Source organism: Xenopus laevis, chromosome 5S (genome assembly GCF_017654675.1).
Source record: "Xenopus laevis strain J_2021 chromosome 5S, Xenopus_laevis_v10.1, whole genome shotgun sequence".
NCBI classification, from domain to species: domain Eukaryota; kingdom Metazoa; phylum Chordata; class Amphibia; order Anura; family Pipidae; genus Xenopus; species Xenopus laevis.
In genome coordinates this window covers 120,420,900-120,435,214 of record NC_054380.1, presented here as the reverse complement: position 1 = coordinate 120,435,214, position 14,315 = coordinate 120,420,900, and the positions used below count along the sequence as shown (strand labels likewise).

The 14,315-nt window shown below is 37.7% G+C and overlaps 1 protein-coding gene across 3 annotated transcripts in view; it reads right to left on the bottom strand.

Annotated features, from left to right (window-relative positions):
• The window catches only part of LOC108718221 (ephrin type-A receptor 3), a 143,164-nt gene that overhangs the window by 74,390 nt on the left and 54,459 nt on the right, over positions 1-14,315 (bottom strand). For all 3 annotated transcript variants that reach the window (XM_018265907.2, XM_041565017.1, XM_041565015.1), the window contains 3 exons: positions 8,019-8,174; positions 2,493-2,828; positions 1,315-1,427 (listed from right to left, as the gene is read on the bottom strand). In XM_018265907.2, coding sequence (XP_018121396.1) covers positions 1,315-1,427; positions 2,493-2,828; positions 8,019-8,174 — 605 coding nt within the window. The remainder of the gene's footprint in view (positions 1-1,314; positions 1,428-2,492; positions 2,829-8,018; positions 8,175-14,315) is intronic.

The window sequence follows — 14,315 nt, the reverse complement described above, 5'->3', positions numbered from 1 at the left end:
ATCCAAATATTCACCCGAGGCTTAGTAAATCTGCCCCTTAGTGTGAATCTCCACTCCAAATGCCTCTCTATTCCCAACATTCATTGTCACATCTATGGAACCATTTCTGGGAAACCTTTGTCTTACAGCACGAGGCATTTGCTGCTACAACATTTTATTCAGGGATGGATATGCTGCTAACATGACTATCAGCGATGTGCAGATATCCTGTGTCATTGAAATCATCATTCAGTTTGATCAAGAAGCCCCAAAGCATGAAAAGAAACAATAAACTATTATTTACATTTGGAATAATAGCTGCAAGGACACCTGGTTTGCTCCATGTCCTACTCCTCCCATCAGTGTGAAACAGCAGTTACTATGATTCATAAGAACCAACAATATTTTTTCCATTTCCCAGTGCCTGTGTTTTCTTTCTTTATCCCACTGTACTACCTCTTTCACAGTACACTATACAATTACAAGTAGGATAGAATATATATATGTATGACTATATATAGAATATATACATGGTTTAGATACTTTTGAACTGAGTTTCTTGTATCAAAACCTGGTATTTAGGGCATGCTTGAGTATATATACCTGTATTCATCTTGCCTTCCATATTGATGAGTAAAAGGTAAATGAACATTTTGGAATATGTACAGAAGTTCTACCTTTGTGAGTAGCTATTTATCTACATGCCTGAACATCCTTTTTAAACACAGGGGGTGCAATATGTCATGCTTTTTCTACTAAACAGGCTGTTTATTGTTGTGGAGCAGTTTATTCTGAGCATTCAATATTTGCTTTTATTAGTCAACTTAGGTTAATACACTTTTTATTTCCAAAATACCCATTTTATTTCCAAATTTCCTAATGTGGACCCAAAAGGCATGTTTTAAATCATCGCTGGGAATTAGGATAAAATAAACACCTAACAGGTCCTGACAGCATCTGAGCAGTTAAACCCCATGAAATGGAACAATTGGCTCCTACACAGCTATTTCATAAAAGAGACAAAGATTAAAGCTGTGTTCTTTGGTCATTGCTCAACCAAAATAAAAATGGGACCAACCTTCCCAGGAGTGATATTTAACATTCAGCATGTAGGACGATTAGTTGACAATCCATGGAGAACCAAATTGCCCAATCTACAACTGACAGGAACAGCAAAAAAAGTTTTATTTTGGCAATGGGAAGACAATTCTGGCTCAGCTAAATAACAGAGCTAACTTACTATTGTGGTGATTATTATGTCATGTCTCAAATCCGATCATTGGATGAGCAAACACGCACTTCACAACAAATCTTGATAATCATTCCTAAACTGACCTTTTCATAATAAATGACTTCATATTCCACCACCATGTCACTGGACTTTTCTGGAGCTTGGAAAGCCAAAGTCACGCTGTCTTTGCTCTTCCTTTCCTTTAGGATCACATTTACTAGGAGATATTTTTGGGGGGAAAAGAAAAGGGAAATGTGATATGAGAAAAAAAATTTCCAAAATGAGAATATTTAATAAATGCGCAAATAGACTGATATCAGGAATGTTTAAAATTATTTAGATAATGTACCCATTACTATTACATGTTTTAATTTAAAAAAATTATTTTATATGAGTTCAAAAATATTTCACTTTTATCATCTGCTAAATTTTAACTGGATTGCACAAGGAAAATACAACTTGTTTTTTGATAGTTACATCATATTGGATAGCATAACACAAGATAATGTAGTAAAATATATTTTGGCTGCATGAACTGAATGATACTACTTTTAGCTATAACAGTATTGCTATTTGCACTGTTGCATTGTTAGCATAATATCAATACAAATATAGTCAAATGCACAGTTAATGAAGATGACAGGATAATATTACTGGCTTCATTTTTTTTTTTAAAAAAAATAAGGCTAAATACACTCATATTTCATATCAATTATGACTTAATTCAGTTGAGCGCTATTTAATACACAGTCATAAATCACTGGATTAATAGCATTTCTTCTACAGAACACTAGTCCAGTCATACATATATAGACTTGTTCCCCGGAATTCTAGGGAGAATGCTTGGTGCTTATAAATAGATAGGAGCGTTCTACTGAAGTCTAGGGAGAACAATAAAGAAGGTTCTGTTCTAGAATGGCGTTACAGGGTAGGTGCAGATTCAATTTTTTTCTTTCCTATATCAAATAGAAATATTCCTAACATTGTAATGTCATTAGTTAACTTCTTATGACCAGAGAAACGTGTACAGAATCTTATTTCCCCACAGAGGCATGGTTTAGACTAGCAACCAATCAACAGGTAGCATTTACTAGGCTGCCAATTGAAACAAACCATGTGATTGTTGTCAATTTATAGATCGTTAACAAGATGTGCCTGTGCGAGTAGGAATCTTTTGTTCAGTTTCCAAATATTCATGTTGTATTAAAACAGAATTATTGGAACTATGTTCAAAACAAATGAAGGTCTAATGTCAGGCTTGGGTAATATAAAAAAGCCTCACCTACTTGACTTGTCGTAACATTGACAGAAATGAACTGTTTAGGGCCAGAACTCAGCTCAGATACCCCATTCACAGCCTCAATGTCAAATGTGTAGTTGGTATAAGGAAGCAGGTCTGTGATAAGAACTCTAGGAAGGTCCAGACCAAACTGCCTTGGAATATAATGGATCCCACTGCCACAAGGGCTGCATTTCTGCATTTCTGCATAGCACCTTCGGCAATGTATGTTATATGAAACGTCCAGTCTCCCTCCGGTGTTGTCAGGAGGGCTCCAATCCATGATGACGGATGTCTCGTTGACAGTGATAACTGGATTATCTGGAGCAGATGGTGGCTCTTAAAAAATAAAGAGAGAAAGAATGAAGGTGGGTGGCAGATAATAAGGAATAGCAAATCAGAGGGATAGAGAATCTGTCCAAGACGTCAACTGTGACATCATAACAGATGACCTTCTAGTGACAGGAGCCATTCATCATAATGGGGCTTTTAGAGGTACACAATTAATCATAAAGAGATAGAAACACAGATTTTATGACAGCCTCTGCTAGAAAGTTCAACCGTTTTTTCATTCATCGCTGTATTCTGAGCATTTCCCCCATTCGTCTTCCTGCCAGAAAACTAAACCAAAGGTTCCGCTGTATTTTTGTAGCAAGTGTCAAGATTACAGAAAGGGAACACACAACCAAACTGGACCAGATAAAAGGATTGCTGTTCTGCTTAATATTTTAAAAGCAGATTTTGAAAAACTGGTTGGCTAAATCATCTTTATATGAAATACACATAGCTACTTCATATTTAAATACTTGAAACAACTTCAACTTGCTCAATAGTTATAAAGAAATATACCAAAGTTTTAAATAAAAAATAACAATAGGATAAATGTGTAAATTGTCCTTATAGGGATCCTGTCATCGGAAAACATGTTTTTTTTCAAAACACATCAGTTAATAGTGCTGCTCCAACAGAATTCTGCTCTGAAATCCATTTCTCAAAAGAGCAAACAGATTTTTTGATATTCAATTTTGAAATCTGACATGGGGCTAGACATTTTGTCAATTTCCCAGCTGCCCCCAGTCAATCGACTTTTTTTGTTGAGCCGGATTTTTGCAGCAGTTTTGCGGAAAAACATTTGAAGGTGGCCATGCCTGGTGAAAAAATTTGCTCATCACTAATCAGCTCATATTTGGGGCTGATCTTCTCTCAATGGAGAACTGACCAATTTTAGACCAATTTGGCAGCTTACCTGCCCGTGTATGGGGGCTTCCGACGGGTCTTTCCGATCAATACCTGGCCTCGATATCAATCAGGAAGGTTACATTTTTACGGCGATCGTCCCGTCAGAGCCCATTGCTCCTCGTTGTAATCTGATTTTTTGGCCCTAGATTAACCCAATATAGCCCTGTCGTTGGTGGGCATATCGGGGAAAGATCCACTCGTTTGGCAATGTTGCTAAATGAGCGGATCTTATAGTGTACGGCCAGTTTAATACACTTAAATAGCATCAATTTCTAACTGAGACAGAATCAATCTGTGTTGGTTGTAGGTTTTGGATCATAAAGAATAGTCCTCTATTATAAGTACTGTTGCAGAACTGGATGTGTAATGGACACATGCATGAATTAAGTGAAGGAAAAGAGCAAACGAGGCATTACAATATGAAGAGAAAATAGCAGTGCTGGTGGACTTTAAAGTATGTGATTATGACCCCCATATGACTGACATACAAGCTTAAGACCACATGAAACTCATCTGATAATGGCACCTTTGTCAACAAATGCTATACTTCAGCAACAACAAAGAACAATTAAAGCAGGACAGAAGTGTTTATTCTGTAAATAGTAAATATGTTTCATAAATCTCTTTAAAGTGCTTTTTCAAAAACTTTTCTAATATATTTTGTTTTGCTGAAAATATATCTTGCTCACTTGTGGAAATTGTACCTTCTAATCTATATGTACACAGTTCATCCAGTCAACATTTAATTCCTACATTATACTCCTTTATAAGATATAGGAAACTGGCCATACACGGGCCGATAAAAGCTGCCGACAGACCGAGTCAGCAGTCCCCGATATCTGGCTGAAAGTTGGGCAGATGTCGGGCAAAGGTAAAAATCCAGTTGGACCGCATCTGCTCGTTGATGTGGTCCCGTGATCCAACCGTCCGCATGCCATACTTTATGATCTGATCGTTGACCTAGGGCCCAACGATCGGATCAGCCCAATATCGATCCCTCCTCAAGGTGGGCAAATCGGGGAAAGATTCATTCATTTGGCAAAATTGCCAAATGAGCAGATCTCTATGTGTATGTCCACCTTTACAAACATAGTGTTTGTGTTTCTTGCCCATAGGCATGGGCTTAAAGGGATCCTGTCATCAGAAAACATGTTTTTTTCAAAACACATCAGTTAATAGTGCTACTCCAGCAGAATACTGCACTGAAATCCATTTCTCAAAAGAGCAAACAGATTTTTTATATTCAATTTTGAAATCTGACATGGGGCTAGACATTTTGTCAATTTCCCAGCTGCCCCATGTCATGTGACTTGTGCCTGCACTTTAGGAGAGAAATGCTGTTTTTTCTTCTCAGTGTAACTGAATGTGTCTCAGTGAGACATGGGTTTTTACTATTGAGTGTTGTTCTTAGATCTACCAGGCAGCTGTTATCTTGTGTTAGGGAGCTGTTATCTGGCTTCCCATTGTTCTTTTGTTTGGCTGCTGGGGGGGGGAAAGGGGAGGGAGTGGTGATATCACTCCAACTTGCAGTACAGCAGTAAAGAGTGATTGAAGTTTATCAGAGCACAAGTCACATGACTGGGGGCAGCTGGGAAATTGACAATATGTGTAGCCCCATGTCAGATCTCAAAATTGAATATAAAAAAATCTGTTTGCTCTTTTGAGAAATGGATTTCAGTGCAGAATTCTGCTGGAGCAGCACTATTAACTGCTTCCTTTTGAAAAAGAATTTTTTTTCCCATGACAGTATCCCTTTAACTAGGGTGCCATACATCTGGTGAAGAAATGTGTACTCCATTATCCAATACTTAATAGATGGAAGAGAGAATCTCCTCCCATAATTCTGGCTTCTATCCATTTAGAGTAGACTTTTTCAAAAGGGGGCAAAATGATTTTACGTCTTCTAGAGAGAGATGTAGGACAGCTAGAGAGAGTAGAGAGAGAGAGAGAGAGAACTGTTATATCTGAATGGTAAATTATTTTTGCCTATTTTGCATCTTTATTAAAACAAATGATTCCAGTAAAGTTAACGTTACATTAACACACACATTTAAAAGGGATGGAGATTTGCATTATATGTGCCAAAAATCTCAAGTCACAGTACATATTTTATTAGTTGACATACTTTGGCATTCTGTTTTAATTACTTGGGCTGAAACAGCTATTCCCAGAAAATAAACAAACATCTCATTCTAGAGAGGAAGGGCGCGGCTGATTGCTGTTGAGGGAAAGCTTTAAGCAGCCAAAATACTGGCAGCAGTTGCTCGTTGTGTCCTTGACTCTGCTGGGTGTAAGATAAACCGCGCCTGTTGCCAGAATGATAGGCAGAGATTAATGTATTATCTGTAGATATAACAATAAGGCTTATGCCCACAGGTAGATTTGATTCTCATAGTTATTGAAGAGCGAATCTGTCCCATTTCAATGGGTGTTTTTATGCAAAACAAAATTTTTACTCGTGCAACAATTTTTCTTGCTCCAAATGCATTAAAGCCAATGGGCGTTTTTTCTTAAGCGACAATATTTTCCTAATGCTTTACAGTCAATGGGTGTTTTTTCTTATGGCGACTTTTCTCCAAATGCATTAAAGTCAATGAGCTTTTTTTGTTATGGCGACTTTTTTTGTCCTAATGAATTAAAGTCAATAGGTGTTTTTTCCTATGGTGACTATTTTGTCCTAATGCATTACAGTCAATGGGCATTTTTTCTCATGGCAACTTTTTTTTTTCTCCAAATGCATTAAAGTCAATAGGTGTTTTTTCTTATGGCGACTATTTTGTCCTAATGTATTAAAGTCAATTGGCGTTTTTTCTTATGGCAACTTTTTTTGTCCTAATGCATTAAAGTCAATGGGTGTTTTTCTTATGCCAACTTTTTTTTCTACAAATGCATTAAAGTCAATGAGCATTTTTGCCGCAGTTTTGGGAAAGAATTTGCATATGGCAAAATTCAGAATTTTGCTGTGAATCCATGGCTGCTGAATACATTCATTCCTCACTGCTCATGGTCATTATGGAAGAGTTGATAAAAACACCTATGGCAAATGTGAAAAAACTCTGAGCTCCAATAAGTTGAACCCCGCCTAATTTGGTTTTTGCTTGTTGAGATATTTTTTACATTTGACAAATATCAAAAAGTTGAGTCCAGAATACTTGAATGAGAAAATATTTAAATTTGTAATTTTTTTTGTCTTTAATTTTTTGTCGTAATTATGCTTCATCCCCTTCCTCCTATGTGCCCTCTAGGCCTATAGAGGACCTGCCCTTGTTCTGTCATCTATCTATCTTCTATCTATCTATCTATCTATCTATCTTCTATCCATCTATCTATCTATCTATCTATCTATCTATCTATCTATCTATCTATCTATCTATCTATCTATCTCTTTTTTACCTATCTATCATCTATCATCTATCTATCTATCTTTTATCTATCTAACATCTATCTATTTGTCATCTATCTATAATTTTAAATATTCTTTTCACAATAGCAGAAATTGTAACACACAAATGATTTAGTCCAGTTCTGTTAATGGTTCCTGAATAGGAGCAATCAAAAACCATTTATCAGAACATATTAAGAGACCATGGGGATGAATATCCATCCTTTGAGGTTATCAAATATTGGCTGCTTAAGTTGCACTGACTGCAGGAACAGAAACATGATGATACTGATCTCCTGGTAGTACATTTTCTTCTCGCTATCACTAGGGAGTCGTTTCACCCACTGATATATCTAAATGTACATACGTTAGGGAGTGCAGCTGCTGAGCATTAAATCTAGAGAGAACACATGCATTTATATCACTTTTAACTTGCTCTTTATGATCCACTGGTGAGTTATAATGCTTTCGCATTACAAAGCAAAGGATTGAACAGATGGAAGAAGCTTGGCACAGAGCAATACATTTGTAACTGTGTTACCCAAACAGCTCGCTTTTATACCTCCAGTATACATTCCACAATTGCACCTTTAATGTGTATAGCTTAACAAAAATGGGTATTACGTTAAAATAAACAAGTGAAGTAGGTTAGATATATAGAAGAAATGAGAAAGGTAAACATACCTTGAACAAACAACAAATTTTCCACCTATAAACACACTTCTTGGTTACTTAGGTGCAGGTACCATGACTAGGGGGAGGTTGCAATAACAATGCCCTCCCTCCTCCTCTACATAGCTGGGGCAGAGCTGGGAATAGAATTCAAAGCTGAGCTACAAAGTTTATAATGGGCCAATATAATGGATTTCATTGAAATGACACAATTTTAGAATTCTGATAGCACTTACTTGTACATGCTGCTGATTTTGGATCAGACTCTGCTCTGTAGAAGTTTTTATCACATGCACATTCAGCGGCACTATCTTGTAGAGAGGAGCTTCGAGGAGGGCACTTTGTACAGTAGGTGTCAGTCAGCAGAGCTTTGTAGAAACCAGGGCGGCAGGCTAAAGAAGAAAGGAAAGGAAAAAGTCGAAGTCTGGACCATTACATACTCAACCAGTTCAATCCTGATGGTTTTGCTATTTTTATTAAATGAATAAGCTAAATAAACAGATCTGGAGATGGATTAAACATTGTGCTTGAAAGCTATGGAAATAGTTGCACTACAACAGAGATGCCAAACCCCTCAGCTGTGGCTATTGTTGCAGCAAAGCTTTCTGGATTATCAAGCAGATGGCAGTTTAATACTGGTTGTGGGCTGCAGATTTTGGGTTGGTTGCAAGAATATATAATAATATTTGGTAATAAACAAGTAATAGCTCAAATCAAACATAAAAACACATAAAGAACTGGTGTATTTTATGACTTTGCATCCTTGTAGCATTTTCCCTTTTCCTTCTATTAACAGTAAACTAATGAATTCATCACTTATTATGAAGCAAAAATATTTATTCAGAAATCACAAATACATTCAAAATGCTTTAAAAAGTGTTTTGTGAGATAAAGTACTTTGCAACCTTGTCGGGGAGTTTATGTTTTATCTTGACAACATCTTGCCATTCATGGGAGAATAGTCTGTAAAAGTGTACAAGGTGGCTCGTTAATGCAAGAAAACAGAATTCATGTTGCCATTATCAAGGGCTAAAGACACATACAGTAGAAATGTCCCCCCACCCCTTTTTTTTTTATAATGTTTTACTTTGGACGTGTCTGAATGCCAAGGAAATTGTGTTTCTTCAAAGTTAATAAAAAAAACAACCAACGTTGTCCTTGGGATGTTTCTTTCTCCCTGTGTTGTGCCACAGTTATTTGGCATATTTGGAATATACCAAGTTTTGTAATTGCAAAACAACATTTGCTACATCAGTCTGTATGAAAAGCACTCAATGGATGGAAAATGAAGTACCCCTCAGCAACAGGGGCAGATTAATGAATAGGCTACTAGATAGGCCCATCTAGCTTTTTCAATTATAATTTTTCTTTAATGAATGTATTTTTAGCTGTTGGACCTATGTCTGGTCAGGTCAGGTGTGCAGAACCTGCTGGGAGAAGATTAAGCAGTAAGCCAGGGCAACGTTTGGTTTTGCCCACACCGGTAAAGTCACCTGTCCCCAGAAGACACAGCCTAGCAGCACAGATATCGATAAATATAAAAGAAAAGATAATACAGGTATAGGACCCATTATCCAGAAACCCGTTATCCAGAAAGCTCTGAATTACGGAAAGGGCAAGACTCCATTTTATCCAAATAATCCAAATGTAAAAAAATGATTTCCTTTTTCTCTGGAATAATAGAACAGTACCTTGTACTTGATCCAAACTAAGATATGATTAATCTTTATTGGAAGCAAAACCAGCCTATTGGGTTTATTTTATGTTTAAATTATTTTCTAGTAGGCTTAAAGGACCTGCAACATAAAAAATGTTTTTTTAAAAGATTTGTTTGTACTTAATGAAAAAAAAAACACCAAGACACTTTTAACTTTAAATTCGCAAAGTTTTTCGCTTGCGCTCCTCTTTAGAAAATGATACAGGGCGATGATCCATTGTGCGGCGCTTGATTTCTCCTCCCTGGCTATCCCTTAATTCATCACTTATTATGAAGCAAAAATATTTATTCAGAAATCACAAATACATTCAAAATGCTTTAAAAAGTGTTTTGTGAGATAAAGTACTTTGCAACCTTGTCGGGGAGTTTATGTTTTATCTTGACAACATCTTGCCATTCATGGGAGAATAGTCTGTAAAAGTGTACAAGGTGGCTCGTTAATGCAAGAAAACAGAATTCATGTTGCCATTATCAAGGGCTAAAGACACATACAGTAGAAATGTCCCCCCACCCCTTTTTTTTTTATAATGTTTTACTTTGGACGTGTCTGAATGCCAAGGAAATTGTGTTTCTTCAAAGTTAATAAAAAAAACAACCAATGTTGTCCTTGGGATGTTTCTTTCTCCCTGTGTTGTGCCACAGTTATTTGGCATATTTGGAATATACCAAGTTTTGTAATTGCAAAACAACATTTGCTACATCAGTCTGTATGAAAAGCACTCAATGGATGGAAAATGAAGTACCCCTCAGCAACAGGGGCAGATTAATGAATAGGCTACTAGATAGGCCCATCTAGCTTTTTCAATTATAATTTTTCTTTAATGAATGTATTTTTAGCTGTTGGACCTATGTCTGGTCAGGTCAGGTGTGCAGAACCTGCTGGGAGAAGATTAAGCAGTAAGCCAGGGCAACGTTTGGTTTTGCCCACACCGGTAAAGTCACCTGTCCCCAGAAGACACAGCCTAGCAGCACAGATATCGATAAATATAAAAGAAAAGATAATACAGGTATAGGACCCATTATCCAGAAACCCGTTATCCAGAAAGCTCTGAATTACGGAAAGGGCAAGACTCCATTTTATCCAAATAATCCAAATGTAAAAAAATGATTTCCTTTTTCTCTGGAATAATAGAACAGTACCTTGTACTTGATCCAAACTAAGATATGATTAATCTTTATTGGAAGCAAAACCAGCCTATTGGGTTTATTTTATGTTTAAATTATTTTCTAGTAGGCTTAAAGGACCTGCAACATAAAAAATGTTTTTTTAAAAGATTTGTTTGTACTTAATGAAAAAAAAAACACCAAGACACTTTTAACTTTAAATTCGCAAAGTTTTTCGCTTGCGCTCCTCTTTAGAAAATGATACAGGGCGATGATCCATTGTGCGGCGCTTGATTTCTCCTCCCTGGCTATCCCTTATAGAAGGTAGGGAGGAGAAATCGAGCGCCACACAATGGATCGTTGCCTGTTGCCATTTCTGAAGAGGAGCGCAAGCAGAGAATCGGTAATTTATTTCTTAATAAAGACTTTGCGAATTTAAAGTTAAAAACCGTTTTGTTTTTTTTCGTTAAGTACAAACTAATTTTTTTTTTTTTTTTTAAAAATGATGTTTCTAGTCTTTTAAAGTATGAAGATCCAAATTATGGAAAGATTCATTATACGGAAAGCCCCAGGTCCTGAGCATTCTGGATAACAGGTCCCATACCTGTACAAATAACAATTGAAAAAAGCTAGATCATGGGCCCCTTGTGTCTCCAGGTGACCCTGATTAATTGTTGTATATTTCTGAATGTTTGTGAGTAAGAGTAGTTTATAAGAGGGCCCTGCAGAAAGTGTAGCCTAGGGGCCTCTCATCTCATTAATCTGCCACTGCTTGATAAAGTTATTTGCATCAATATATGCACCTTAGTTTGTGGAGAATGTAAACAGGCCTTTTCCTATGAACTGGTTGCAATTTCATGCACGGATGCAGAAACATTGGGAATTTCTCTACGGTGAATTATGAGCCTGTTGCATAGTAAATGACCACTATAATGTCATTACTAAATTTTCCAGCTTCTTAAAATAGTTTTTTTTTTACAAAAACAATATTGGGTTTATTGATTTACAGCGCACTCCCCTAGGGCAGTATCCCTTACCAACCAATAAGAAAATAGCTTTCATTCTTGAAGCACATTTAGAATAATAAAATATAACTATGGGTCACTGTGCTGGATTCATTTTTTGCAAAATAAACTCCTAGGGGCAAATGTATCAAGGGTCGAATATGGAGGGTTAATTAACCCTCCATATTCGACTGGGGAATTAAAATCCTTCGACTTCGAATATCGAAGTCGAAGGATTTTGTGCAATTCGTTCGATCGAACGATCGAAGGAATAATCGTTCGATCGAACGATTATCCTTCGACCAAAAAAAGAAACGACTGTGAGATAATGTGTCCTAGATCCTTGACACATAAATCAACAAAACAGACAAAAACTGCATCTATAAAGCATCCCCTTTTTGCTTCAATTCACTGCAAATCAAAGGCAAGTTTGTACTGATACCAAGAAATAAATAGAGATCTGAAATAGAGGGATGGATACTGTGCAAGTAAATAGACATTGGTGCGAGGGCAGACTCTATGGAAAGTAGAGGGATGAAAACCCTAAGGAGGGGCATTATATAGCAATATAACTGTTAAGGAGAGAGATATTAAAGAGAAGGGAATCAGAGGGGAACATGAAGGACCAAAAATGGGGCAATACTGTAAAGCAGTGATCCCCAACCAGTAGCTCGCGAGCAACATGTTGCTCTCCAACCCCTTGGATGTTGCTCCCAGTGGCCTCAGCTGCTTATTTTCAAATTCTAGGCTTGGAAGCAAGTTTTGGTTGTATAAAAACCAGGTGCACTGCCAAACAGAGCCTCAATGTAGGTTGACAATCCACATAGGGGCTACCAAATGACCAATCACAGTACTTATTTGGCACCACAAAGAACATTTTTCATTCTAGTGTTGCTCCCCAACTCCTTTTACTTCTGAATGTTGCTCACAGGTTCAAAAGGTGGAGGATCCCTGGTGTAAAGTAATTGTAACCTATCTTAGCAGGTTTGGACTGATCCACTGGGGTATCGGGAGATATCATAAGGTTTGTGATTATGGGCTGGCCGGGTGCACCAGAGTGGCCAATAGTATCAGCACTCAAGTCCTTCATTGGCCCAAGGATCCCCAGTACAACAATCTATGTTAGCACTTGACTACACAGTAAAAGGACAATATTATGTTTCAAGTTTCAGAATTATGCCCTGGTCCCTGCTCACATACATAATAATTTAAGCTACAATGGACATGGTACCAGCGTTGTCCATTTGCCTGACCTTCAGCTCTTGTTAAAGTGAATCTCACAGTACCCCAGGGAATATTGGGGTTTTTACTTAAACAGTAGCTGGATTGCTGCAGATTATATATGTTATTTTGAGCTACCGTCAAACACAAAAATGTATACATTTGTTGCAGTTCTTTCCCTCCTCCAGATATGCCTGCTCAGGGATTTCTATATGGGTCAGAATGAAGTCCCTCGGTGCACAGCCAGATGAGCAGAATTTTGATAGCAATGCAATCCCATTGAATGATAACGAATGCCTGCAGTTGTGTTTTTACATAGAACATGCCCCCTTGTTCACCCAGGGATGAACTAACAAATTGTAGGAAAGAATAACACTGAAGTATGCGAATGCTCAAGGCAGCACCATCCTCACAAATCAGCCGCCCTATTAAATATTGATGCCTCACTGACTCAGACCTGCTGTGCACAATCAATAGCTCTTAGATTTAATGCTCCTGGATGGGAGACCTGTGAATATGCACGTATTTAAAGGGGCTTTCATTATAGGGGATCTGTCTGATGGCTTCTGAGCCTTGACAGAGCCAAAGGAGCAGACTGTCTGCAGGTTATTAAAGGTGTAATTCCATGTATAAAATGGCAATAACTCTTTAACTAGATGGAAGTATGCAGCAATTGTCTTGTATTAATGGGGGTTGATTCACTGGCATGGGAAGTGTTAATTATTCATCTGCCATTTCGAGATTTTATGCTGATGCTTAGTATCTGCATGTGATGTTTTCTAACCACTGAACACAATCATTAACAAGCTGATGCACAGGCACAGGAGCAAAATGCTATGATTCACCAGGTCACAACTTCATGTGTGTAGACATTCCAAGCTCAGACACAATGCACAACAACACACACACAGCATAATATACACCACTGATAAAAACATACACAATTACATAAGTAATATTTGGAAATGCAGGCACAGCTATCAGTGTCAATATTGAAGCACATAGGGTCAGGGTCAGTATGATCCACCAGAGCTAGGGGTAGGCAGAAGAGGTACCTGCCTAGGGCACAATGATTGAGGGGCACAGGGCAGGTACCTCTTGAAAAGCCTATTGACTACCCCTAGTCTGGAACTTCTTGCTGCCTCTGGCTATCCTCAAGTCTGCTCGCTCCCCGTTGATGTCACTAGGTTTGTGTGAGCATGCACAGAGGGGCGAGATGGCCGGTCAGGTTGCCTAGGGCTCCCGGTTGGCTTGGCTTGGCCACTGAAAAGCTGGTTATCAAATGGTATTAACTATGGGAATTTACCCAACACTGAGAGTTCAAGCACAACAATAGCTGGTGTGTGGATATTCTGACTTTATATCAGGAATGTCCACCCATCAGCTATTGTATTTTGCTTAGGTTCCGGCATATTGGGAATCATTCATAAATACTGGGCACATTTGCACCTGAGCAGTAACCCATGGCAACCAGTAAGTTGCTTGCT